This window comes from Symphodus melops, assembly GCF_947650265.1.
Source record: "Symphodus melops genome assembly, chromosome: 18".
Classification (NCBI taxonomy): Eukaryota; Metazoa; Chordata; class Actinopteri; order Labriformes; family Labridae; genus Symphodus; species Symphodus melops.
In genome coordinates, this window is record NC_136708.1 from 11,709,007 (window position 1) to 11,736,826 (window position 27,820).

Genomic DNA, 27,820 nt, shown 5'->3' on the forward strand with positions numbered 1-27,820 from the left:
TGACCAACAGTAGTGTTTGGTAAAATTACTGACATGCAGCTTCTCTGTATTGATGACCGAGTTACGAGTGCCCTTATTAGCACAACAAATTCAATAAGTTGTGTGTGGGCCAAATCCATAAAGAAAAACTACTTCTAATGTACTGTTTATTTTGTTCAACCTCCTACCTCTACTGCAACATATCTTGGCTTCGGAGAGATACTGCAATTTTTACTCCACTTTAGGCTAAAATCACATTTTTTAGATTACACTGAATTAATTTCCTGCTTGCCAAAGAAACATTTTTCTTCAAACCAGAGAATTTTTAGTAGTCTGGCAAACAGGAAAACTGATTGTTTCTTTAATTTTCCTGAAGATACCTAAACACTTCCAAAAATATTTGTAAGTTATCTAAAAATTAGGTTACCAAAGAGGACTGCTTGATATAACAGGAGCAAATTACCCAACATGTGAATTAGTTACAATCAGCAAAGGTCTCAACTTCAACAGCAGAAAAATGCAACAAACAGGAGCAGCACAATCATTTAAAGCTTCCTGCATGAGAATTTAAGTTATGTGCAGTAAATACCCACAGCAATCTCTATGGCTCTCTTTTGGTCAGACTAATTCCCCACCTCTACATACGTCACGCCTTCTTGTTCACACTGGAAACACTAGAATCATAATTTTTTTTCTTTTTAAGAAAAAAGAGAAAAGTAAAGTCAGAGCTTCTTTAAATAAACATTCAACAGAGCCAGGAACACAAAAAAGTTTGACATGCTAAAGCAGCACTTTTGAAAGCGTTTGCTTCCTTTATACAGTTCACCTTTTTGTTGAAAGCACATCAAGCCTTTTAGAAACAAAAACATATTTTTAATCATTTAAGAGAAATGTGTCTTTATGAAGGTGGGGGGGGGGGGGGGGATTCATGAGACAGTAACTAAATAATGTGATATGTTTTAGTCTTTGAATTATAGGGCTTTAAGTGGTTTTGTTCTTGCTTATATATCCTCAGAACATGGGTAGGACATGGCTGCCACAGTCATAAGTCCTACATCAAAAAAGGGCAAGCACAATCAAACTTGATTATTTTTATTTTATTCAGAGGCATTTGACAAGTGGAGCTGTGTGTGAAGGGGAGGTGATGGGGCACAAGCATGGTTGCAGAGAGGGGGAGGAGGGAATATCATGCTGAAGTCAGATAACTTTTCCAAAAAAAGAAACGAAACAAAACTCAGAGACACAGTCCCTCAAATCTGTCTCATACCAAGAGGATGTTTCACGTTACACAGCCAAGAAATGCTAACATAAGAAACAAGCTATTAAATCAGCAAGTGAGTAGAGCAGTGAAAGAGAGAGAGAGAAAGGGGAAAAAAAGACAAGACTTGTACCTATTTTGAAGCCTTACAAAATCAGAAAAAAAGCCAGGCCCTGTTTTAAGAAAAAGTATTTTTCTCATTTACTACCGAATGCAAAAATCAAACACGTGATTTGAGCTTTTTTCCACACAAAAAAAAACCCAAGCAAAAGTTCAAATACATGTAAGCCACACCACTTAAAAAAAAAAAAAAAAGAAAAGAAAGCAGAAGAGAAAAATCGTTTGAGGATTTCAATTAAGCCAAAAGGAGTATATATAAACACTGGCAAAAATAACGTTTTTGATCACTTTTCAATTTTTCTCTCAATTCTAAATAGTACATGATTTTAGCTTAATTTTTTTAATTCATTTCTGGGGAAGCATGGGGAGTCATAAAGGAGGGGGGGGCTATATTCTAACAAATAGAAGAATGCCTCTACTTCAAATACATGTCTAAAGAGGTAGATCAAAACAAACTGCGGAGTTGGGGGGGGAAGCGTGGGGTGGGGGGGATTTGCAGGAAGGAGGCAGAGGATCAGGATGTGTTGGGGAGAATTTAAGTATCACTTGTGCCCCTCAGTTAAGCGCGGTCTTGGGATGGCGCGCCCACGTAGAAAGAAGTGTTCGGGGGGACTGAGGTATCAGTGCACGCTGGAGCTCAGTGGGAGCAGGGTGGGGTGCCTAGTGCCACAACAACCCCTCACCCCCTCAGCTGAGGTAGACGGCGTTCTACTGTGGAAGCATGGATACACTCAAGCACTTTTACCACAATCAACATATTTACATTCGGCATGAAGAGACAAAATGAAATAAATGTTATATTTAAGTTTTGGATTCTTTTCCTCCTTTCTTAGCCCCAGAGAGAGGTTCATTCAGGATTTTGGGGGCCTTTTCCGGCTCATTATCCCTGTTTGAAAATAAAATTGCATTTGTGGGTTTCAGAGAATGTTTAAATATTTTTTTTTTTTCCATAGCGCAAAAAACAAAACCTTGCATCTATCAGTGTTACTCCCCCTACCCTCACCATGCAGTGAAGCTGACATAGCTTGCTCAATGAAAATAAACCTATTCAGGCCTGGACCTTGATAGAAACCATCGTGAAGATGGTAACAGATGATCTGGGAACAAACAGACAAAAAAAGATGCTCTGCAGGACTGTTACAGTCCCCACTGCCCTGACCACAGCCCTCACAGGAAGTCACTAAGTATTTATTTCTGACAACTTAAAGTACCATTACCTATAACAATGTCAATCCCAAAACTAAATGGCATTGCTGCAATTATGTACGGTTGGCAATATTTGCATGTCTTGGTTGTTTTGTAGTTTTTATATTCAGAAGATGGTGGACCTCAGGGGAAAAACTGAGGCGATTTTCTATAGATACTCCTGTCAGCCGCCAGCTGAGGGGGCGCCAACTCGTGCTTTCGGAGGCTGCTATGTACAAATAGACTATGTACAGAGTCATCTCAAGTCACATACACATAAACATTGCCACCTAAAGCACCAGAGTTGAAGGCAAGGTCAGTTGGCAGCTGACCAAATTTTAAATTTTCTTAAAAAAATAAAAATGTTCAAAGACTATCAGCTTTATAAAGTATACAAAATACCACAAAAGCAAAATAAAAAAAGAAAGGAACATTTTTTTCATATATATATATAATCATTTTCTTTTCTCTTCTGAGGTACTAGATCCTGAGGTAGTTAAGTAAAATGCATATTAAATTGGTTTTCCTGGGCAGCAGCAGTTCGGCACCATTTCCCCAAGTGTCAGTCATGGCGCTGCCCTCACCACTAAATATATATTCATCTATGTATATAGGTCTATCTATAAAATGCATCCAAATTTATAAAATGCCATTATCATTACAAGGGCAGGACGCCCAATATAATCCACCCTTGTAGGTGTCCTGTCCTGAAACAAGAATCTTTCCCCTAAACTTGGCCCACCCAATCTGAGCCAACCCTCCCCCAAAATAAACCTCTGTTGGTCCAACTAGGACCTCGATAGCAATGCCTTTTCCTTTCCACAGAAAAAAAAACTCATGAGAAAGCTTCATCAACCAATTAAACACTAAAAAGAAATTAAACTAAATCTGAAGTCAACCAAAAAATCTTGTCAGGTTTGAAGTACCACACCAGGGAGGTGATAGGAGGGGGGGATCCTTATTTCTTCTGTTTGTAGTGTCAAAAAAGAACAAACAATTAATTGACCACACCCGTGGTGGAGGGAGGAGGAGAGCGGTCGAGGGGTGTGTATGTGCGAGGGCTGGTGACGTTGTTAGTAGCCCTCAGAAGTACATTCTCACAGAGATGCAGAGAGGTGAGATGGGGTGGAGGGCTTAGAGGCCTAGGGTCCCTCATCATCCCCACTTCAAAGTTCTTCATGTACGACAAAGAGGGATAGGTGTTCTGTTGGGTTCTGATAACCTTTGACCCCTGAGATGAGCACTACATCCCCTTGTCGTCTTCTGGTTCTCCCTCCTTGGACTCCGCTGCATCTGTTCATCTGTCAAGTCTTCTGGCAGATTCGGTCACCATTCCTCCAGGTCCGCTGGATCTTTACTTCCTGCGGGGGATTGGAGTTTGGGCTCCAGATGAGGGCTTGGGCTGCTGCTGCCTTCTCACTTGGGCCAGTATCTCCTGAATCTTCCTCTGGGCCAACTAGAAGACAGGTCAAATTCAACAAAGTCCTTTACCCACGAGGAGCTATTTGTAGATTTCACTTAAATACAACACTTTGATCTGCTATATACACTTCTCAAAAAAAAAAAAAAAAAAAAAAGGGGACAATCATCATAGCTTTCAACCAAGTCAACTAAACATCTGGGATAGCAATGTCCTTTAAGCACAGGGGATCGTAAAATTACCTTATTTGCTTTGGTGGAAAATGTCTGTTTGCCCACGCCCTCTAGTGGAAGCTCAGCTCAAGTTGGTCAATTAGCATTTACCAGAGAAGACCACAATTGTGAAGTCTGACATTGGCACCTTGTTCTTTTCACAGATCAGCGCAGGTTCACACCGAGCAAGTGTTAGAGGTGTAAAAGAGGATTGAGATGCTATGCTGCCTTGGAAGGTCTATCATTGAAATGCCACTAGACTGTCCAGGAACTCAGAGGCCCTGATCTAGATCTGGGTGGAAATACTCCAGGACACCAGCCGCCAACTTATCAGAAGCATACCCGGACTTTGTTGGGAGTGCATACAGTACAGGCACAGAGTCACATCATGAGTTGATGTGATAGAATTTACACAAGTTTCAGCAGCCTGTGATTTCATGTGTGTGATCTTAAATCCAATCAGTGAGTTGATGATTTTGGTTCTCTTTAAAGTCATCTAGTCATATTGTTACAATGTAAAACAGTGCAGTCGCGTCTTGTCACTTATCCATTTTGTTTAAACAAAAGCTTATAACCTGACTTTTAATTAATCAATTGGTTTTAGAAATGCATCATATGAAAGCTAAAACACTCAAATTATGTTTAATATACTAAAATAAATTGGCTTCACTGAAGAAAGATTGATCATTTAATGAACACAGAAAGGTCAGATTCAGATTTTAGCAAGACAAAAGTTGTGTCGCCTACAGAGAGTAATGTGAAAATTAAACAAATCATTGACTTCAAATACAAAAATATGTTGCATAACAGTGAATTAAGTAGTGTTGCTGTGAGATCCATATCTAATAACTTGTAAGACTTCCATGAGCTTGAAGGACTGAATCCATGCGGTTCGACAATGATTCGTACAATTCATTGATTAAGTCACCAGGAAAAGCAAAGAAAGCAGTCCCACATGCCCCCCAGAGTTCATCAAAACCCTTTGGTTTCATCTTCCATGCTTCCTCTTTCATTCTACCCCAGTCATGCTAAATGATGTTCATGTCTGGTGACTGAGCTGAACAGTCCTGGAGCACCTCGATCTTTTTCGCCTTGAGGAACTTTGACTTAAGAGATGGAAGTATGCGATGGAGCAACATCATGCTGCAAAATCTGACCCCTTTATGGTTGGGAATGTAAGAAGTAGCTAATTCTTCTTGATATTTTAGACTATTGATATTGCATTCCACCCTGCAAATCTCTCGCACACCCCCATACTGGATCTAACCACAGACCATGATTTTTTTCCACCACCAAACAATGAATCATTGTCAAACCGCATGGATGCAGTTCTTCAAGCTCATGGAAGTCACACAAGATATTAGATCTGGATCTCACAGCAACACTACTTAATTCACTGATGTTATGCAACATTTTGTATTTGTATAATCTTTCTTCAGTGAAGCAAATTTATTTTAGTATATTAAACATAATTTGGGAATGTTTAGCTTTCATATGATGCATTTCTAAAACCAACCGATTCATTAAAAGTCAGGTTATAAGCTTTTGTTTCTACAAAATGGATAAGTGACGAGACTTTTGTCAGGGACTGTAAAGATGTTCAACTTCAAAACATTTGTTCATCAAGATTGGGGTGGGTTTTGTGTAGAACAGTCCTAGCTAGGAACATTGCTCTAATCACAAATTTAGAAAGAACTGTATTCAATCCACGGCTGGATTGAACTCTTCCTCCTTGTGTCTGAGAAAAGGCAAGAGAGACTGAAAGACTCAATAACTGCCCACTGCAGTCACGCATGAAGTAAACAAACATTTTAAATCCTGCTGGAGTCTTCAGGCTTAAATAGAAAATCAGTCCTAGGTCAAACCAAGAATTTAAAATTTGCCTCTTTTTTTTTAAACCCACCTGGCATGCAAAGAAGTGTCCACTGATCTTTACTATAACTTGGTCGTTCTCATCGGGCGTCTGGTCTCTGGGCACCACCACTTCTGCACAGGTAAGGTTCTGCAGTTCATTTACCTGCAGCCACACAAAGATGAACACCAGTTTACCTTTTTTAATTATTTCAGAAAACTTTGTATTATGATCAAGTTAAGCATTGCACAATTCTGACTTGTGCAGTGATTAATCAATCATGTCCTCGTTTACCGTTTTTCCACCTTTCCCGATGACTCGCCCAGCAGCAAAGGAGGGAACCTTGATGTGTGCCTCCAGCTTCACCTCCTCCTTGGGTCCAAAGAAATTCTCCTCTTTCAGCTTGCCAAAGAGGCGACACTGAGCCTGCAACCAGAAAAGTACATATTACTCATGATGCAGAGAAGAAATGAGACAGACTTTCCAGAGAAGAAGCTGAAGAAATGCATTACTGGAGTGGCTGTAAAGAGTCAAACACCCTTATTAAAACCATAAATAATAAAAGGAAAATCAGACCGCAAAGGGAACACAAGAGCTACTCTATGGCTGGAATCCTATTTGACTATATGGCTTTTTTCTACCTATTGAGTCTTTACGTTTATATGGCTGTGGTGAAGTACAACACCTTAAACTGAGCCTCTGGTGGACCAACGATGATAACCATCCTCTGTTTGGGATCCAGTCCTTCTGCAGGGGCAATCTGAAGGAAGGCAGACATCGAGCATTGAAAACAAAAACTGTTCAGTCAAACTTGAAGCAGGTGGACAACTGGGAGAACGTTATCGCTGAGATGCAGAAGTTGGCATTCTCTCCATCACTCACTTTGATTGAGGCGCCGGCAAAGTGTGAGAGTTGTTTGATGTGTTGACCCTGTTTTCCGATGATGGCTCCTACTGCGAGTGCAGGGATGAAAAGGTGAACCGTTTCCGACTCCTGGTGTCCCTGCTGGGAAACAACAAAAAAAATTGTCAGAACTGCTGTGACTAGGCTCAAACTCAAGCCACCACTGGGAAAATACAGCTAGCTAATGCTGTTCTAATGTTTGAACTACACAAGAACTCATGCCCCTCAATTTAAAATCAGCTGGTTAGAAGACGCATACCTGCCAAGCAGAAACACAAACACTTGTTTTTAGAGAGTGATTGGCTTGAGCTCAGTCAGGGAAGGCTGTCGCATAGTTAAAGAGGACCGACAAGTAGCAATGTTGACTTTGGATGGAGCCCAATAATCCAATCAATGAGTCACCTGAGGGCACACTAACATCTTACTTTGGCAGCCTCTGAATCTCAAAGCCTCTCAGCAATGAGGATGTATTACTCGCCATTAGAAAAACATTCAGCTTGGAAAAATAAATAAAATAGTGCAATACGTTTGACAGGTGAAGCTGATATAAAATGAGACCATTGGTGCTCTCCTGGTCTTTTTGTCTTCCCATGCACCAGATTCAGAACTGCATACAGATAAGGGCCTCAAAAGGTCACAGACCGAGGGGCAGCTGGAGAACAACTTTTATGTAGCAAACACTGCCCCCTAATCCCGCAGCGAGCAGCCACAAGCCGTGCAAAGCACTTCGGGACGGGTGACTTACAGCGAGGGGCTGGCTGCTCGCCGACAGCATAGAAGCCCAAAATGGCCCCTCACCCCCATAAGGACTGCACTAAAGGGAAAAAGAGACGTCAAACTGAGTTCCACGGGCTAAAAATCGGCTTTTGTTTCCTAACCCGACCCAGAAGTTGCAGAACCAAGGTTCATTTGAGAAATACATCCAGTCCTGGGATTTTAAATAGTAATCTCTAAGGGCACACCACTGTGCCGTGAATGATAATGAGACTGCCACTTACTCCAAATGATGGGCATCCACCGTGGGCTCCAGGAGGTGGAACGTTTGACATGGAAGGCCCCATGCCTGGTCCTCCACCAGGAAACAAACCCAGAGCATTCAGATTCAAGCCTGGGATCAGGTTGGACTGGAGCTGCATGGAAAAGAGAACATTTCTATTAACGTGATACTCAAGGCTTTTTATGAACGAGTGAAGTGCAAGCTGGATACAGCTTGTTTTACATTTTCTGTGACACTACAAGACACAGCCTACATCTGCAATAGGATAAATATTAAGACTATCAACATCCAGCGTTTTCCCCACAAAGACTTTGTCCAGATTTCCAACCAAAGGAATACATTTTGGTGAACGAATTTTCATCATTTTCTTTGCAAGCTTCAACAAACAACAATTCAAGACATTTAAAGTTGATATAAAATATGAAAGAAACGAATGCATGACTAAAGGGCATGTATCTGTTGTATTTAAAATCCTATTCTTCAAATGTAGGAGCTCTGTAGCCAAACAAAGTGTTCTTTGTAGCCTGTGTTCCACCATCAATATTGCTGAGTCACTTCAGGTTAAAGTTGAAAAGCCCTGCAGTTCATATTCCTACAAGACGTCTACTCGCTCTCTATCACCGTCATAGTCCTGCCCCATGTACGGAGGCTGTAGTCCTCCCAGTGGGTAGGCCAGGTTCAAGTCTGTCAAACAGAATTCACACACAAGTCTGGACTTCAGATAGTGAGACATTTAATAAAAATCATGCCGAAATGAGCATGAAAAAGCATGCCTTTAAACCCTTTTGGAGTCCAACCCGTTTAAAATGTGAGCCTCTCTTCTTCAGATTAAAGGCCTCTGTTCTAATTTATAAACGTATATCACACCAACAGAACTTTCCTTTCTAATTTAAGCTGCTGCTCAGACTTACTAAAAATTTACTCAAATATCACAGAAGTCTGGGGTCAACTTTCTTCAAACAATGGCGCAAAAAAAAAAAGAATTGCTCAATTTATTAAGTTGTATATACCAACAACTCATGATAAGAAAGTGCAGACATGACAGATGAGTTCACAGATTCCTGATTTGAATTTCAGCATTATCTGATGAAATGCATGGTTTTATGTTTCAATTAATGCCGTTAATAAAATACGTTTTCTAAGCAGAATATCATCAAAGTTTCTTAACTTGTCAATTAATGGAAACTATTCTTGTAACAGACAATTCTCATAGTTTGGATTTGATTACAGATTTGATCATTTCTTAGATTGGTCAAAATATATACTCAGAACATAGTCCTGTCATCAGCTAAACATGTGAAAAGATTTTCTTGCATTCTGAAGCACAACAAATCTCAGTGGCAGTCAACTTTCTTCACTACACCTTCACGACTACAATGACCAGCCGGTTAAACCTGAACTCCCTCTTTTCATAGACACGTTTTACAATATGAAATATGTGTGTACAGCTAGAGACCACAGTAGGATGGGGGGGGGAAGACAGTGGTTTCTGTGACACACAATCAGCTGATACTTGCATGAAAAACACAGTGAATGGAGAAATAAACAAATGGCACAGTCTGATACAACTTCCCCAACAACAACATTACTTTTTTGTGAGAAAGTTTATGAAAAGCTTGCACAAAATGATTCTACATGTTTGTACAGAGGATCTACATGGTTGACTGTAAGCACTACTTCCTTTTCACTGAAACTGCAAGGCAATGCATTTGCAGTAAATTTAATTTGCACAATGATGATACATTTTCCCATTGATCTGCAGATCTGAACAGTGGGTGGGTGATCTGTAGCAGCACTCAACACAACACCATCAAGCAACAGAATGATTGTGTCTTTTTGAGCAAAGGCCGAGTGTCCTTACGTTCATAGCAGCCATGTCACTATCATACGATTCCCTGATCTTCTTCATCACCTCCTCCTCGGCTCTTGCGCATGCCTCGATGGGGCCCTTCACTGTGATGGTCCGCTCAGGGTTGTACAGAGTCAAGTCCTGCAGACTAGATAGTACAATGAGGAGAAAAAAAAATTAGAAATGTCAGAATTTATGCTCTGGCGACTTCATTAAATATTCATTGCGTACCAGGCGTCACTTTTGCAAATTTGCTGCAGGGGCTACAAACTGTCAATTAAAATAAGCCTTCAGTAAATGGAAAATAGTCTTACGGTGAAATTGTGATCTTGCATCCCGTATCCTGCTCGATTTTCTTCAGGTTGCGTCCTTCCTTCCCAATTAATCTTCCAACAAAGTTGTTGTGTGCAAGTATCTTCAGTGGGATTTCCTCAGTACTGAGCCAAACAGAACTGAGGGTTAGTTAAATGTTCAGACATTCAGATAAGACCTCCCTTTCCAGTGTTTAGTGCTTTTTGTGTCCACAGGCCTGACAAAAAAAAAAAAGTCATTGAAAATCTAACAATAATCTTCACCCGTGTCTCGAGCCCCAAACTCACAACTTTGTGTCGACGGCCTCCTTCTGCATGATCTCCATGATGGTTGTGCAAGCGCTCGAACAGCCTTCAGGGGTCGAGTGGATCGTGATGGGCTTCTCCGCTGCACCAGCGTTCTCTTTTCTATGGATGTCGATCCTGCAGCAAAAGCAAAGCCAATGATGGCACCTTTCAACTACAATACAATCCTTTACAAAAGTGATTGTAAAAGCTATGCATACATTTGTAACTTGCATCTTTGTGCAATTTAAGATAATAAAATGTCCCATATTTTCTGCTAAGAGCCCCATTTTATGCAAACAGTTTGAGCAGACATCTGGGTGTCCGAGGGTTTAGTCCAGGTAAGTGGTGCAGAAATACTGACCGTTATTTCTTTGCTTTGACTGGTTCAGATCAACGACCTGTCTTTAGTGTGTAGTTCCCGACAACAAAAAAAAGCAGGAAATGGGGTTGGGTCAGGGTTTTAGTCAGAGACACAGAGTACACTGAACCAGAGTAACTCACTCACACGACACAGCCTCCCTATAATACAGTAAGTTAGGGCCGATTTTCTAATTTTGGCGTCCAAGTTCTGGACCATAGACATCAAAGCTGGTTGAACTGGGGATTTCCTTTCCTTTTTATTGCGCTCGCCTCCTCCCTCTACAAACCCCCTGGGGCTGATGGGCGCTTGGATTGGGGGACCTCACCACCGCTTGTAACCACATCTTCAATACCTCTTGCCAATACAAGCAAAATGTTATTTTGGCCATATTCAGATTTATCTGCTTTAACCAATACAACTACTGTATATTTATTTGCCTCTTCCACTAACATCCATTTTGGGCTCACAGTCATCTTGCTTTCTGTCCGAACTCTCCATCACGTCAACCAGTAGAACAAGCAAAAGTCCAATGTCAATACCACCACCTCCACACGGTTCGCACCTGTTATCATTCACTCACATTTTCCTAGTAGATCACCAGCAAACCACATGCCAACCAACTGGATTTTTTAGGGCTGTATTGAGCTTTTCAATTTCAACAGGCAGAAGTATCTGTATGCAGCCATTTGCTTTCCAAAGACTTCCCTTCATTATTAGTAGGAGGTAGGATATTAAAGGCGCACTTACACGAAGGATAGTTGTCCCATACCGTGCGGAAGCACAACGGACCCAAGTACAGTTACCTCTTGAACATAAATCATCACCATACATACGTGTAGTGCCGACAGTTATTCTCCAAGTGAAGAAATTTAATTTGCAGTTTAAATAATCCAGTAAAAATTCATGTACTTTTTTGAGTGCTTCAAGATTTGACCATCAATAAAAAAACATGCAAAAACAAACAATGCTCAGTTACAATTTTGACAGTTGGCTTGACTGATTCATGATGTTAACTCATGCACTGACTCCACTGTAACACTTCGAGAAACTGTCAAATAGCAGTAACAGACTGCGTGATAGTGAGTGAATTTTCTCTTTTCTAATGGAGAACACAACTGCAACATTTCCAACTCTGTAACTTATTGCGAGTCATTTTGGTCAGATAGGAGCCTTTTACACTCCTGGAATAGGCAAGACGTTGAGCGATTCTATGTCATCTCTACATTGCTTTCCTGTACTTGTGCGTGAGGAACCATACCGTGCAGGAGCACACCTTTCCCCGTGTACTGTGCTTAAGCATGGCACGGAGCACGTACACTAGCCCCCCCCTCTAGGGGTTAAACATTCTTGGGCACAGTGAGGATTTCCTAGTGTTAGTGCATTAAATCAACTGTGCAGAAAAATAAAAGGACACGGAACACGCAATGTTCGACATCAATCCTGACCTCTGCTTACGTACTTTGAGTGGGTCTGTTTGGTGATGTTGCGGATTGTGGCGCCCTCCTTGCCGATGATTGCCCCCACAAATTGCGTGGGAACGAGCATGCGCAGCGGGATGTCTGACTGCACTTTGGGCCGGGCTCCTAGACCTGGAGAGCCAGAACGAGGGGGTCCACGAGTATTAAAGCCTCTCCTGCCTCCTGCTGAAGGACCTTCTTGGACAGCCGTCTCATCTGGGATATAAGATACTTTCAAGGCATAGTTCTCCATCATAGAGCCATTCAGCTTCTCCATCGCCCTAGAGAGTAAAGAGGATAGGTTTTATAAACTGTTGATCTCCCTCAAAGACGTATTAAATGTAGAATGATTTTACGGAAAAGGAAATGAAGCTTTATGTGATGGTTACTGCCCAAGCCCCTTGTAAGAGCGAATATTCAATGTGAACGAACATTGAAACAAATTAAGAGGGTTTGGTTCAAGTTTACACAGGTTATTACGTCCATAACGATGGCCACACGAATGCTGACATGCTCAATAAAGCAAAGGGGCATCATCCAAAGATCCCTTCTCAAGGGCTAGAAGAAATTCACTCGAACTTCAAGAGCATTCAAACTTAAAACACGTGTGCCATGTCAACTTTGGGGGTTTAGAATTGTGCAGAAACGATCAAGTCTGCCCAGGGACTAGGACAAAAACTCGTGCAGAGAGGAACTTTGTAGTAAGATTCATCTACACCAGGGGGCACCAGATGGCTAATTTAACCCCCTCCCTATCCAATAAAAAAGGCACACACCCACAGTTCCCCCTCCTCCCCATCATCATTGCATGTCAAATTTAACTGGACTGATTTTTGGAAGGAGGATATCAGGTGCAGTGCAAGAACAGTGGACAGAGGAAGGTGGTGCTAAGTCCAGCAGAAGATGCTGAGTAAAAGGGAAAAAAAAACAACAAAAAAAACTTCTGCAGATCCACGTCAAAGACAGCCAGAGAGATGAGCACGAGTTTATGGCATGCATTCACTGCATGTGTGCGTGTGTATGTGATTGTACTCACAGCCTGGCCTGGTCCTTGGCTGCATATCGAACATTGACTACTGCAGTCTCTGTGTCAGTGTTTACTGCGGGAGATCAAACAGCAGTCAATTCACACACAATCAGTGCGGGACACATTTGTTAACCATGGGCTGATTTTCTATGGTTAAACAATTAAAAGTTGGCTTTATTAATTCTACATTATTATTTTTTAAATAAAGCTAAAATACTGTACATTTAAAATGAACATTACTGCAAGGTGGAGGAATTATTTTTTAACAGTTAAGAAAGTTTACCTTGTTCACAGCACTCTACTGCACCATACTGAGCAAGCATACCATCCAAAACCTGGGAGACAAGAGGAAGAAAGCCATGATTATGGGGCATTTTGACTAGAACCTGTTAAGAGCTCATCTGTGGGACCCAGCTCCTGCTCGCTGCCAGGACGGTCCATTAATTCTGAGCCCCAGAGTTCAGTTTTGACATACGAGGATAAATTTTCTGCCTTTGTGTAAAATCCTTTCTACCTCAAATTACGAGCGTCTCCTATGGGAACCTACAGCCCTAAGTGCTGAGCCAATTATTTAAAAGTCTATTTTAAAAAGTGTTGCGTATTCTAGTAGGAACATCCTTCTAAAATATATTAAGTGTTCAAGAAAGAAACACCTCAGCCTTTGCTTTGTGTTCTTATTTGAGACAGTGCAAAAGATGAAATAACTCAAATTTAGCATCCAGCATGTTGAATTATACATAGCCTATTAAATGGAGAGGACCAAACAAGTTGGATTTAAAATGGAAAAATGCATGCAAAAATTCCCACTATGCTGGACAAATGCCCATGTCTGGAAGCAATTTTTCACATGATTTTAATTCATAGACGTAATCAAATGTAGGCGAGAGAGGGAGCGAGGCTTCTAAGCTAAGCTATTACATCCGACCATGCTCAGTCCAAGGCCACACCCCCAAGAGCTCAACCCCATTTTCTAGCCAACAAGACTGTGTTCCTGCCCCCCCAACTCAACCAACCCACCAACCAAGCAACATCCCGCCTCCCTGCCATCTCCTCTCCCATCATAGGCTGCCTCACCACAGCTAGGACTTTCCTCAGGCCAAGAGTGGCCGCTGCTTGCTAGATTTTCTGTCCGTCCATCGACCAAGCCTGGCCAATGGGAATCCAGGCCATTCAGGAAAGGGTGGGGTGCATTCCAGCAGGAAGCAGGGGCTGGGGGAGGGGTGCAAGCTCATGCTACACATTCTGTGAATCGGCGCACATGGAGGGGAAGGGGAAACCGTCCAGGCCCACCCACCACTACAGCTTGTGAACACGGCACTACTCTCGCCACTATTCTCTCGCTGCAGGGCTTCACACACTCTAACCCATTGTCTTATCTACCTGATAAGATACATACAAGGCCTTTGCATGCAAACAGCCTTTTCTACTCTATTCCTCAATTCTTTCAAGCCCTCCCCCCTCCTTAGAGGCAGAAACCTCCATGTCACTTTTTGAAAAGGCAAACAGCCTGCATGCAACATACTACGATCATGGGTGGATGTGGAGCTGCAGTTGAGGGACATGCGTAGGCATAGCGAGTCCACCATTACAGAACACTGAGCCCGTCTGTAGCCATTTGGTCACAACAAGTGAGTTTTTAGGCTGAAAGATTTGTATTTAACTCAAAATTTACAATAATACTGTTCACAATTGTTTGTAATTCAGGAAGACTATTCCTATTAGGCTTCAATGCTTATTAAGGGGAAGAAAACAAACCGTAACCCTTCAAGCACATGCTACTGAGGTAAACCTCTGCCGAGGAAGGGAAAAAAAAAAAAAAAAAAGTCACATAAAGCTGTGTTGGTGACACGTAAGAGGAGGTTAACTATGGGATCTTAAGTTTGACAAATAATTTCTGAAATACATATTTGGTGAATTTTGTAAGAGCGTGTATACGTTCCTGTGAAAATAGCAGATGAGAAAATAAGACAAGAGGTTACGGCTGAATACTAAAGAGCTTTGAATCAGACTTATCACAGAAAAAAAAATACATGCAAAGCGCACACACACACACACACACACTACTGTTGCCTCAACACTGATTTCTTCCTAATCAGACATTGGCCTTGAAATATTAGTGTGTTATAGCTCAACATTTCTTTAAAAATGTTAATCTTTATGAGACATTTTTTTGCCCTTTAATCTTTCATGAAAAAGCTAAATGTGGCCAGAATGTGACTTTAACGGTGACCTTGAGTCGCTTTTAGTGCTTTAACTTACATCCCCAGTGGAAACCCTCAAGCATCCATTGAACTCAAGTGAATTCCATTCATTTAGCACAGACAGTGTACATGATCAATTCAAACGTGGCTTTCTGAAGAATTTGTCACAGAAAATGTGGAGGTGTGATTTTTCCCCAACAAAAATACAAAAAGGTTCCCTTTCATGATAAATCCCAAAAGTTTAATTATTCCTGCAGTTTAAAATTAAACATCGGATTGAGTAAAGTGTGTATGCATCTTTTGAGACTTTTTTCCCAGTCATTTGGCTTTATTTTCTCATTACCTCCAGACACTATAAACTAGCTTCCAAAAGATGAACTTTTAAAGAAAGTGACAGAATATGAACTATTTCATCTTCAAACATTGAGCTATTTTTGCATGGCAAGTGATTGGATTTCATGAAAAATAAAAACTCTGACAAGGAGTGGGCAACGATTCTCAGTTTTTTTTTGTTATCACAACATGAGCATTTGCCACAAACACATTGGGAAAGTAAATGTCATCGCAATGAAAAAAAACTAACTTAATGTAACCAATCATAGCTCTCATTCGGCATGTGTACATTTTACAGTAGCCTGCGTTTAGTGGCTATGCTTTCACACCATTTTGATGTAGTCAGATGAAGCTAACGCTAACCACCAGCTACTCTATGATTAACTCGTGCTTAATGGAGAGAAAAAAAACTATTTTTCATTTAGGTTTCAGAAGGAACAGATTTCAAACACTGCTCTGTAAAACATGATCAGCAGACAAACAGTTAAAGCTAATATATGCTCTCTTCATTTTTTTTAGCATTTATCGCATTCAGTGTTATTGCAACAATTTACAATTACTGCACATATTCCTTCATATTGTGCAGGCCTAGCAGACATTTTATTTTGCATACGACAGTGACACGTATGAACCATTGATCAGTATATATATATATATATATATATATATATATATATATATATATATATATATATAAAAAAGTCATTTTAAGATACATTTTACAAAAGTAACAAAAACTGAAGCAACCTCATGTACACTAACTAAATATTCTGCTAATTAAAAAATAGACATTGGTATTATAAATTAGATTTAAAGGCTGAGGAGTGACATTAAACCTCCGGTCTCAGATGTTTTTACAAATCCTTTTTTTCCCATTTAAATATGACTTCAGCAAGAAAACAGATCTCTACACGCTGGGCTCAGTATGAAGTCCTGATAAAACCGTGTTGAAAAACACCCCGACCCTTTTGCATCAAACAAATCCTGTATAGACCAAGTTTCAATTTCAACAGACTTACCGTAGCTACGCATGTAGCTACCTTAGTTCCCAAAGACCATGTGACTACTTAAGCTATTTCACTTGAGACTCCTTTCTTGTCTATCTTCCTAATTCCTCAGATGTCTGTCTATCCTAGACCCCCCCCCCCCCCAATCTGCTGCGGCACAACGCTTTTAGATGAAGCCCTACTTTCTTCATTATCAAATTTACCCATTTGGTTTCGTAAAAAGCTCAGGTCGACCAATCAGTTTCCCCCAATGGTGGGTGTGGTACACCTGCCTGTAGCATTGTTCAACTATCCACAACTTTTGCTCAACTGAATCCCAAATGGAGGAAAGGTGACTCCAGTGGCTGCTAAAGGAGAGCTCGATTGGGCTGCCACACCCTGGAAGCAGTCAAAGGCCTGTTAGCACTCACCTCCCACTGCATGTGAGGCGGGATGTTCCTGATCTGCAGCTTACAGCTCCTGGAGGGAGAACAAGCGAGGAGAAGGACAGTGGGGGAAGGATGAAGGAGGAGGGCGACAAAAAGGAATTGATGAAGGTAGATAGGATAAAGAAGAAGAAAAAAAAAAAGAGGGGAGAAAGAGTTAGTAGCTGACAATACCAAAAGGCACAGTGATACACATGACAGTAAAAGGTGTCTTTTTAAAGTGCCAAAAAAAAAAAAAAGGCAGTTCTTTCTTCTCCGCTTTTTCAGTGAAACAAATCAGGGTGGGAAAGCCGCAGATACGACTTCTGCTTTAATTCCATTCCCAACCCAGCAGGTGCACTGAGGCACTATGGGTAAAACGTTAGAGGAAGTGATGGGGAGAAAAAAAAGCAGGTGAAGGGTCGATTTGGAATCACCCCTGGGTGGCCGAAATTGAGTTGATTGTTCTACTAATTGAAATACACCCCAACTTTTATCCAAAATCACAAATGATGTCAAACACGGCAAGAATACCAAGATAAGCAGGAAATGGGACAGAGAAAGTAGAGGCAAGAGAGCCAGGGGGGGGGGGGGGCTGACAAGATATGCTGTTTCAGAATGTTTGTTTCCACACTTTGAGTCAAGGATGAGCCCTGTAGCATTGTGTCATGAGGATTCAACCAATGCCAGGCTCAAGCCCCCATTTTTCTTTTTTATAAATCAAATGTAGAAACTTATCCAGGATCACCCAGCTGTTGTATCAAAATGGGTGTTTGGGAGGGGGGAAGGGGGGGGGGGGGGGGGGGAGACTAACAGTGTCACACTAAATATGAAGCATCCTAATTGTGCGTTTGTTTGCAGAGTGTGAGCGCACAGCAGAAACAAGTGGAGACCAGCATTCACAATGGTGCTGCTGTGCAAAAACACAAGCAGGACAAATGTCCCCAATTCATCCGTTTCAGCTTGAAGGTTCCCCATTTACTAAAGTTTGTGTACAGTGGGATGTTATGAATGTGTACAAGTATACTGGCTCCGTTTTGGAGGTCATGCAGACAATGGAACTTGTGGATCAATGAGTCAGAGTTTCACAAGTGTCTGTCTGCATGTGGACGTTCTTTTAAAATCTGAGAAGAGCGGAGGCCACTCCAAAGTCCCTTGCACACCGACACACACACACACACCTACCTAAAGGAACAAAATGTACATATGACTGAGCGAGAGTTCAAGCGTGAACACAATGTGGAATCACAAACTCTGACCCCAACCCATTTCCACATGCATGCACGACGGCTACTTGATACTAATACAGCTGATTTAAGTTATACAGTTTGTGGACAGAATATTCCGTCTTCTGTATAAAAACATACACCGCTAACACTCCACACGTCTCTTGTTCTTTCCCTCAGGCTTCACTGAGCTGTTAAATGATTTCTAAAAATGCAGCTCATCTACTGGCTCCACTTGTAATGGTTGTTTTGTAATCGGCTGTGTAGAAGATAACACCTTACAACGTGCAGAATTTATTAACTATTTATACCATGAACCTAAATTGATCAAAGAAAGGTTATTTAAACGCGCACCCAGGTCTCTATACATATTGAAACACTGAACATGTCCAACAAGGTTTGTTGCAGCAGTTGATATTCCTCTATTTCACCACTACAACCGTAATCAAGCCAACAGAAGCTCAACAATCTACTTCATTTGTGACATTAAGGAACTACTTGATTCTAAATGGGCAAATTCTACAGAAAATTCCCAAATAACTTTCAAAAGGAATTCCAGCCCTTTCTGGCCCACTATGCCATTCCCGACTGATCCAAGCCCCCCCCCCCCACTTCTGTATGCTCTGCATTGCGGTGGGAGCGCCATGCGAAATGTGCAAATGCACCGAGCACTTCCAGTCGGATTAACCTATAGCTCCACACACAGAACAAGTCAGCCAGGCTGTGGGGCAGGGTGGGGGTGGTATACATTCCCCAGTCACAGCCTTTGATTTAGGGAAGGGGGTGGCGACTAGTCCTGCTAGCCCTGGTTTCAGGCAAGGGTAACAAGGGCCCTCTCTGCCCTGTGGGGGTGGGGCCCTGTTGCTATGGACACGGACAAGTCCACTGACAGGAACATGCAGAGCGGGGGTTAAAAGTGGGAGGGGGAGGAAAGGAGGGGAGGGCCAGGAGTGACAAGGGTTGGCTCGTCATGTGATGGCCAGGAGGAGGCCCGGATACTTATTTACTTTTAAGAATGGACCAAATCTTTTACATATTCGCCCCCATCTCGCACAGCTCAGATGACACCTATACGGCCCTCCATCATGAGCACAGACAAGCTACTGTTTAGACATGAACGCAAGCTTTACATGCGACAAGAAGACTCACAAGACGAGCACAAGTCTAACAACACACGTGTAGTCAACCCTCTTCTACCATCAGGGACAGTGTGGGACACTCGGGATCTGTGCTCAATGCCTCTATCCACACTCATTGACTATTCCGCCTGCAGAGGTTCTCAATGACTAAACTCCACACATTTTGTTTCCGCTGCCCTCTCACAGCCCTTAAATTCACTTAAGTTACATTAGACACATTTTGGAATTTCAGTATGAACCTCTGCAAAGAAAACATGCCTCTATTCTCCACCACAAAGAACAACTATACATATTTAAGGTAAGATAGTAACACCATGACACAGATTTGAGCCGAACAGCAGGAAAAGCTAATGAACCCTCAGCCCTTTGCTTGCACTTCAGATTAAACAAGGGGCCACATTCATAATTCTCCAGCACCCCAAAGTATTTGACTAAAACATTTTTTTTGCAGGTGGGGGCCCACAGTGACCTCATGACCCCAGCATTCTTGAAATAAGAGCCAGGAATTGGTTTTACAAACAGCTTGGATACCATCCATATATCATGGTGTGCATTTAAAAGGTGTTCTGTGGTGCTTGCTTAAAAAAAAAAAAAAATGCAAAAATGAGTGTGACTTCACAAAACTTACTGAAAATAGTATGTATTCTTTATGCTGTTAAAAAAAATAATAATAATAAAGTGTGTCGTGCACACATGTTCAATGTCCATTTACACATTGCTCTCAAACACAGACAGGCTTGAGGCCACCCCTCCTATAGCCATGCCTTTTTCTCTCTTTCCGTACATGTGACTACACGAGTAAATGCATGTGGGGAAGGGCAGGCTACGGCCTTTGTATATTTTATCTAACGAGGGGAACATAATCCGACCTGGGAAGTCAAGTCACAGTCTACACAAAAATGGCACGTCTGAAACATTTGTAATTAAATTAATCATTTAAAAAAAAAAAAAAAATCTGCTTAGTAAAAGTACTGCTCCTAATAATACATTCATGGAGCCACTGTGAACTTCTGTTTAATTTGGGTCAAATAAAAAACTGCATTTTAAAATCAGTTCACTAAATTGAACAAATTAAGCATTTTTAATGCAAATGCACCTGTAAGAGTGACATACTGCATTTCTTATTCTAAAATGTGCTTGCCTTCTCAGAATAAAAACAAAATAGAATTGCATGACACTTTCAAGAAAATACAAGTGTGATCTTCAAAAGCCAGACTTTAATTCAAACTGAGCTTGTAACATTTTCAGAAGTAATGCAAAGTGAAACGTACACTTCCAGAACTTTGGCTGAAAGATTTCATAACCATTAAAAAAATATATACAGTCACAAATGGCTAATTAAACTGAATTGTATTGTGGCATTTTTTTTTAAGAAGAAACCACAAAACGCAGCAGATGTTTTGCAAATACACCACGGATTATTTTAGTAGGCTTTGGGCCACGACCATCTATATCAGGAAGTGTTTTTGACAAAGCGAAGCACAACACCCAATAGAAAGCCACCCTGTACAGCTCTGTCTTCAAGAGCCCCAGAACTACAGCCAGCTCACCTTGATCTCCGTCAGCTATAGCACTTCCCCTTCCTGGAGGGTTCAAAGGTTAAGCCAGAATGATTGGCCCCAGCCCCCAGTTGATATTTGCAGTTGGAATTCAAAGAGGGGCACCAGTGTACTAGTGTGTAGCCTAGCATATACCCAGAATACTGTTCCCATTGACTAATGCTATGTTCCATGGAGAACAGGGAGGGCACGTTTTACTTTTTTTTTTTTTAAGTGTGGCTGAAACTCGACTCTGTTGCTGCCATAGCCACATAGCGGGCTACATTAAAATCATACAGCAACGTCACCAGCTTTTCGTGATGAGGAAAATTCGGAGGAAGGAGTATAGTTTTGACGCAAAATTCCATACGTAGCTCACCTGGGTTATTTTGTAAACTTCAAATTTAAACAAACAGCCTTACACGCTTAACAGAGGAAGCTTCATGACCTTCAAGTGGAAAACACACCCATGTAAAGATGGTAAAAAAAAACACAACCCTACAGCTTCGCCTAAATTCAGATTACAGTAGGCGTACCTTCAAAATAACAATTTGAAGCCCACGTTTCACCTCGACATTTAAAATAAGATATTTTACTTTCCTTAAAATAAGAAGATAATTTAATCTAACTCCAGACAAGTCATTGCATATTACCTGTAATGCCTCATAAATCATTAGCCTACACCAATTGTCAAGAGTGAGACATTTTTATTTAATTCACAAAGGATTATTTGTGAGCAGAATGCATTAGGCTACCACCAAAAAGGGGCAGCCACAAAGCCATATCGCGTTACGTAGACCTAAAAAAAATAAATAAATCACATTTAGGCTATACTTGACGTAAACCCTAGAGTGATACACCACAGCCCGGTGTGTTTACCGGGTTGCTTACTTGGGAGCTCAGGTTTGCCGACACATGGGCCCCAAACCTCCCATTCCAGTCGCGTTTGGGAGTCCATCTCATGCAACAGCAGCAGAGTGTGCAGAAGAGGGCGGAAGCGCAGGACAAGCAGGGAGAATCCTTCTCAAATGGACGACTCCAAAAGGCCTCTACGTCTGCACACATTTCGACCAGCTCTTAAGTCATCGCCCTAAATGTTTGAGCTCATTTAAGGTCACAATAAAAACGTATACATGACATAAGGGGTGAGCAACGTGATACAGGCATGTGCACGACGGTTTAAGGAGCACCCCATAGACATGGCGAGAGGAGGGAGTACACCATCATACGCCCCTTTCATTTGACCCCACAGCATTCACGAAAACACATTTCACCAAATCAACAAAAACAAAACCTCACATCCCTGAATTAAATGTTCAAGTGCAACAGGAAACATATTTTGGGCAACCATTAGTTTATAAAAAAAAATTAAAAAACCTGTAGGAATTTTTTTTTAAAACAAAACCCACCGCAACATACAGTTCCCATGAGTTAAAGCAGGCACGAGCCTACAAAATAAAACTCGACTTACCTTTGACGTTTAGGGACAGAGTACTCCACTTCCAGAAGTTTCCCATGAAGGTCAACTTTACCTAAAAACAAAAACAATACAGCTATTAATTTTATTACGCCATTAACCCCTACAAAATGCCAACGTTCTTGCTTCTAGTGAGTGTATTTAGGGTTAGTGTTTACAGCTAATTTTATGTAGTGTGTTTAGATTCACATGGCTTAGTCTTGGATATCTTTAAACGTAGTGTGATGTTTGCAATATGTATTTCTCAAGTGTGCGAGCAACTCATAGCACAAGGACACAAACAAGAGGTTTTAACCCAATACGTGAAAATTACAAGAGGCAAACTGTAATTTATGAACACGCTTTACTATAACATAAGAATATACGGAAAGTAGTGAAAAGTACAGGAAGCAAATTGCCGTGTCGTGTGGTACAGTTAGTTGGCCTACATTTGACCAACACAATTAAACCACCTGGTGTGTCAGCATGGGCGAAATGGCTTCACAAAGTAGCGAGTTGTGATAACAGCAGACGGCCTGTAGTTTGAAACCTGGACAAGAGTGTGAGTTCAAACTAAGGCTGTTAAAACCAACCAACACACTACAGCATCTGCCCATGTTGTGCCAAAGTGGGCTGTGTGATAAAGCCCACAATATGGTTCACTTCACGGCGTTCACATCGCACTGCCCTGAACGGCGCATAACTAGCTTTTGGAAAAGCCTTATAGTATTCTCATCTTCACGGTAATGTTTACAATCACAGCTTATTAAGGAACACTCCAGTGAAATTATAAGAGCAGAATTCACTGAAACTCAGGGCAGCTATTCGCCTGAGCCCACGGTGTCAAAAGGCCAAGTAAAGGTTGTGTGAGAGAAAGAAACGCTTGGCTACACCCCCACCCTCCGGGACCCAAGTAAAGGCAATCTCCAGACAATATCTGCTGTGCGTGCGTCTTTTCAAATGACACTTTTTTTTGTACCAACCTGAAAGAATATCGATGGCCTTCATTGCAGCCTTCTCGTCCGGGCAATCCACAAACGCATAGCCAGTTTTGACAAGAAATGGACCACTGTGCGGAATCTTCCACTGCTCAAAGATAGTTTCGAAGTCCTCCTCGCTTGCCTCGGCGCTCACGTTGCCAATGTATAGCTTATTCATGTTGTGCGCCGAAAAGGGACAATCTTTACGCTGAGGGAGAGATAGTTGTTTGCACTCACGGACGTGCAGTGTTTGGAGTAGCCTAAATCGCCTTTACTACTACGGAGTGGCTGTGGCGTGATTCCCGGTCGTTCAAGCCACAGATAGATTTAAACTGGCAGCCTCACAGTGCGTTCGCTCTCACTCGCCCCTCTGTCTCTATCGCGCAATAAATAAATGCTCAATTATTAATCTGGTGTCTCCAAACGATGGCGGGTTGGGTGAAAAGGAGGAGAAACTACTTTGTGTCTTCCTCTAAACCCCTTGGCAAAGAGACAGAGAATGTCACACACGGTAAGGCTGGCGCCCGCCTCAAAGTCTAGAGCCTAGAATAAGAAGAAGAAGAAGGGGGAGAAAAAAAATCCTCCGCTATTCCGGCTTTTTTTTGAATGAGCCACGTGTTCAAACTACAAATCAGCCCACACGTGAGGAATCCCAATTGCTCAATTAAGTGTTTGGGATAGGGGAAAATTGCACGGGAATCTGGGGTGGGGACAGCAGAGGGGAGTGGAGAAAAAAGGGGAAGAGTGGATTGGTGTTGGGAAAAAACCTGGCGAGCTATGTGCGTAAAGGGATTCCGTGAGAACCCAGTGTATCTTCACTAGAATCACATTCGTGTGCCTTTCGCTGCAAAGGCTTGATTCTCATTGGTCGGTTGAGGAATAGTAAAGCGGCAGTGCGCTCACGCACGCACATAGCAGGGAGACGCTGATATTGCGGGGGCTTGTGCGCACGGCTGTGTTAAGTGCGCTGTACTGATGACACATAAGGAGTAAAAGGGGGTGGGGCCGGTCATAACTGATGTTGCACTACATTGTTAAATTGCATACAGGATATTTTTAATTTACGAAATGTTGACCAAGGAGTGCTGTGTGCCTGCTCAGTGGACCCTCGCTCAATGTGAGAATGACACGTAGGCCTACTACGATCCACATGACGGCATCCATCTTCTACAGCTTGAGTGGAGCCATGCCCTCCCTAATCCACAACTCAAAGTCCAACAGCAGGCCCAATTTATTCACTAAAATGGCTATTGGGGTATGTTTAGTCGAGACAAGCGCCGCCACGCCATTTGGATTGATCCAAGTTTGAAGCCAAAACCGTCGAAAAAACAGACACCTTCCACCATGTGGTCTGAGTGAACATGGCGAATCCGCTTTCACTAAACCCCGTGCGTGGACTTCCGTTCAGAGGGAGGGGTCTTCTACACTATAGTACCCTTAGCGTCCCATGTAACACAGCCAGATTCAAACACGTGTGGAATACATGTATAAAATATTACAACACAATTGTGTATATGAAGCCTAAATCACGGCCAAAGGCCGATTGTGTGCGCAAAAGGCAGTAAGCAGAGTCGCCACGTTTACAAGACTGTTCTAGGCTATGTATGTATGTATGTATGTATGTATGTATGTATGTATGTGTATGTGTGTGTGCATGTATGCATGTATGTATGTGTGTGTGTGTGTCTGTGTGTGTGTGTGTGCGCGTGCGTGCGTATATATCTATCTGTGTATGTATCTGTATGTACATGTATAAACTGTGCATGCATGTATCTATCCGTGTATGTATGTATCTATAATGAGATGCATTAATCTAAAATTAGTCTAAAACAATAACTGCATCAATGTAACAATGCTGCTTTTTTCCCCTTTTAACCTTATGCAAATGAGGCGGTTATTTTTCGTGCTGATGAAGTATAAAGTTTTCTTGAGTTCTAAAAACAGGTTATACAATGACAAACTTGAAAAGTTGTTACAAAGATGTACTGCAATACTAATGTGATCTGGTGCATTTAGTTTTGTGTGTCAGAGTGTATGTAATTACACAATAGCATAATCCTAATTATATTGGGGTTTTTACTACTTTATTCTAAACCTATTCAGAAGAAGAGTGCTCTATGAGTGTATATGCTCAATACACATTACATGTACGAGTAAAATTTGTCTCTGAGATTTACAATAGGCTTTACAGATAGTTTTAGTTCCTATATTATTATGCTATAAGTGCTGTCTTTTGTAAATTAAGCTATATTTAAAAATCAAGTATGAACCAGAAAAAAGGTAGGCTACATTGAAACATAGATATTTACCTCTCCAGTAGCCTCTGTTTTCATTGTAACTTATATTTGCTATCTCAATGAGATATAAGCTCAGTTTTGCTGATTGATTCAACCTATAGCATTGACTCTGAAGTTGCTTATAGGCATAAGCTATTTCACTTGTAGACGTTTAGGTGTCCTGTTATTTCCAAAGTAAAGCTACCATCTTTGAACTCACATGATAATACTGTGTGAACACAAAAGTAAAGCAGGTTTGATTTAGCAAGTTAGTTTAGGGGGCCCTTCAGTCACTCTCTCACACTGAGGCCATGGCTGTCTCAGTGGGTTTTCTTCTCTGTTGCTGAACAAACACATAGAGCCCTCTGATTGGCCGAGGCGAGCGGCCAATCAGAGGGCTTCAGACCTGCTCCTACTAGTGTTTCTGGCTCGGCCTCAACGCGCTCATTCATTGGCTCCTCAGATCGACTATTCTATATGAATCAGCGCGCCAATTATGCGTTTCTCCCCGTGTCACCCCTGTTGGGCTTTGTCATAAGCCATAAAGATCTAACGAAGCCCGAGCCTGAGGCCAAATCCGCGGCAGTTTTTACAACTTTTCTCAACTATTCTGAAAGTTTAGGTACTGTTTAGGCTACATCATGGAACAATGCAGGCTACTCACGTTTATAAGACTAAAAGGGAGCGTTTAAAATCAGCTTTCAATGCACTTTCTGGTAGTTTTAAATTGTATTTTAATTTGTTTCAAGTTTCAACTCCTGAAAAGTTTCTTTACAGCTTTCAGGCTGAGTTTAGATCTGTCACGTTTTCTGTCCGTAAGGACGAGTATACATTATTATCAAACCTAAGCAGCTTCCGGTGGCCTAGTTAGACTCACACATTTTTTATAACCTAATTTAATTGGTTGTATTGGATTATGTAGCCTGAATAAAAAAAAGAAAAGCCATTTCCTAATGTATGGATGCAGAAAGCAGTGTTTGGAGTGCTCGCCTCCTCTCGTCGCTTTGAATGAACTGATGCATGGCTGCAGCCTGTCTGTGTGTGTGGTTGCAGGCTCTGCTGGAGGAGTAGTGAATGTATCGCTGAGGAATGTACAGAAAAGACTCCCCGCCCCCAGTTTCAGGAGTCCTCGCTATGGACAAATTCCATAGGGGGCAAAAAAAACTGACATAAAGTTTCAGACTAGACTGCATCCTATATGTGGGAAGATTGCTGCGGTTAATGTCAGTGCAGGAACAAGAACTGACAAAAATCGATCAGTCTGGGATATTTCTAGAAAGAGAGAGGCAGAAAGAGGAGAGGGGAGGCAGATTGTTTAAGTAAAACGCAGCTTATAGCCCAACTTTGAGCTGTTGGCCTCACTCCAAGATGTACATAGTCTACGTCGCCAGGCGCGAGGCTCTTTTACAAAGCCCTAAAGCTACACTGAATCAAGGAATCCTGGTTTCCGGTGAGATTTTTTTTATTTTTTTATTTATTCGCAGCCGATTCTATTCTATCACAATGTTTTCTTTCCACTTGGGTTGTTAGTAGTAAATCCACTTACTGACCGCTTCGGACAGTCAGGGAGCAGTGTGGTGTGCGCCATGTTGAGGAGAATCTGGAGCCTCCATTAACATTAACTGATCTGGGAAGGATCTCCCCATCGACACTAATACAAGACTTTTGGGTGGGGGTTGGGGGGGGGAAACGACACATGCTTTTTATCAATATCAAACTGAATCATGCAGACTCAAAAACACACACTGGATGGGTTTCCTCTCTGACTCTCCTGAAGGATGACACCCTCCATCTCATTAGAAAATGGCGGTTTGTGCCCCCTCAAAACACATGCCAGAAAGATTTCTTTTCAACAGCACCTTACGAGTCATTGCTTATTGGCAAATTATTTTGAAGACAAACATATTTAAGTATACCTCTCTTTTACTTTAAACAGAATAATACCGTGTAAGACACAGTCGTTTTTCCTCATTTTGTCGTCACTTGCAACCATTTTCCTAAAACAAAAGTAAAATCCTGGGAATAAGAATAAAAAATAGAC

The 27,820-nt window shown here is 41.6% G+C and overlaps 1 protein-coding gene across 2 annotated transcripts; it reads right to left on the minus strand.

The window, feature by feature from the left end:
- Nucleotides 1-1,055: 1,055 nt before the first annotated feature.
- On the minus strand, nt 1,056-24,353 carry igf2bp3 (insulin-like growth factor 2 mRNA binding protein 3). Of its 2 annotated transcripts, none has more exons than XM_079368336.1 (15): nt 23,507-24,353; nt 22,539-22,599; nt 17,171-17,219; nt 13,503-13,554; nt 13,229-13,292; nt 12,195-12,473; nt 10,375-10,509; nt 10,090-10,212; nt 9,788-9,923; nt 7,928-8,059; nt 6,909-7,028; nt 6,712-6,786; nt 6,321-6,452; nt 6,078-6,191; nt 1,056-3,998 (listed from the first exon to the last, which is right to left on the minus strand). In XM_079368336.1, the coding sequence occupies exons 1-15, from the start codon at nt 23,679-23,681 to the stop codon at nt 3,897-3,899; spliced, it is 1,749 nt and encodes a 582-aa protein (XP_079224462.1). In that variant the 5' UTR covers nt 23,682-24,353; the 3' UTR covers nt 1,056-3,896. The 2 variants fall into 2 exon arrangements, with proteins under 2 accessions (XP_079224462.1, XP_079224461.1); XM_079368335.1 differs by having other exon boundaries at nt 6,909-7,031; nt 23,507-24,350.
- Between the last annotated feature and the right edge of the window lie 3,467 nt (nt 24,354-27,820).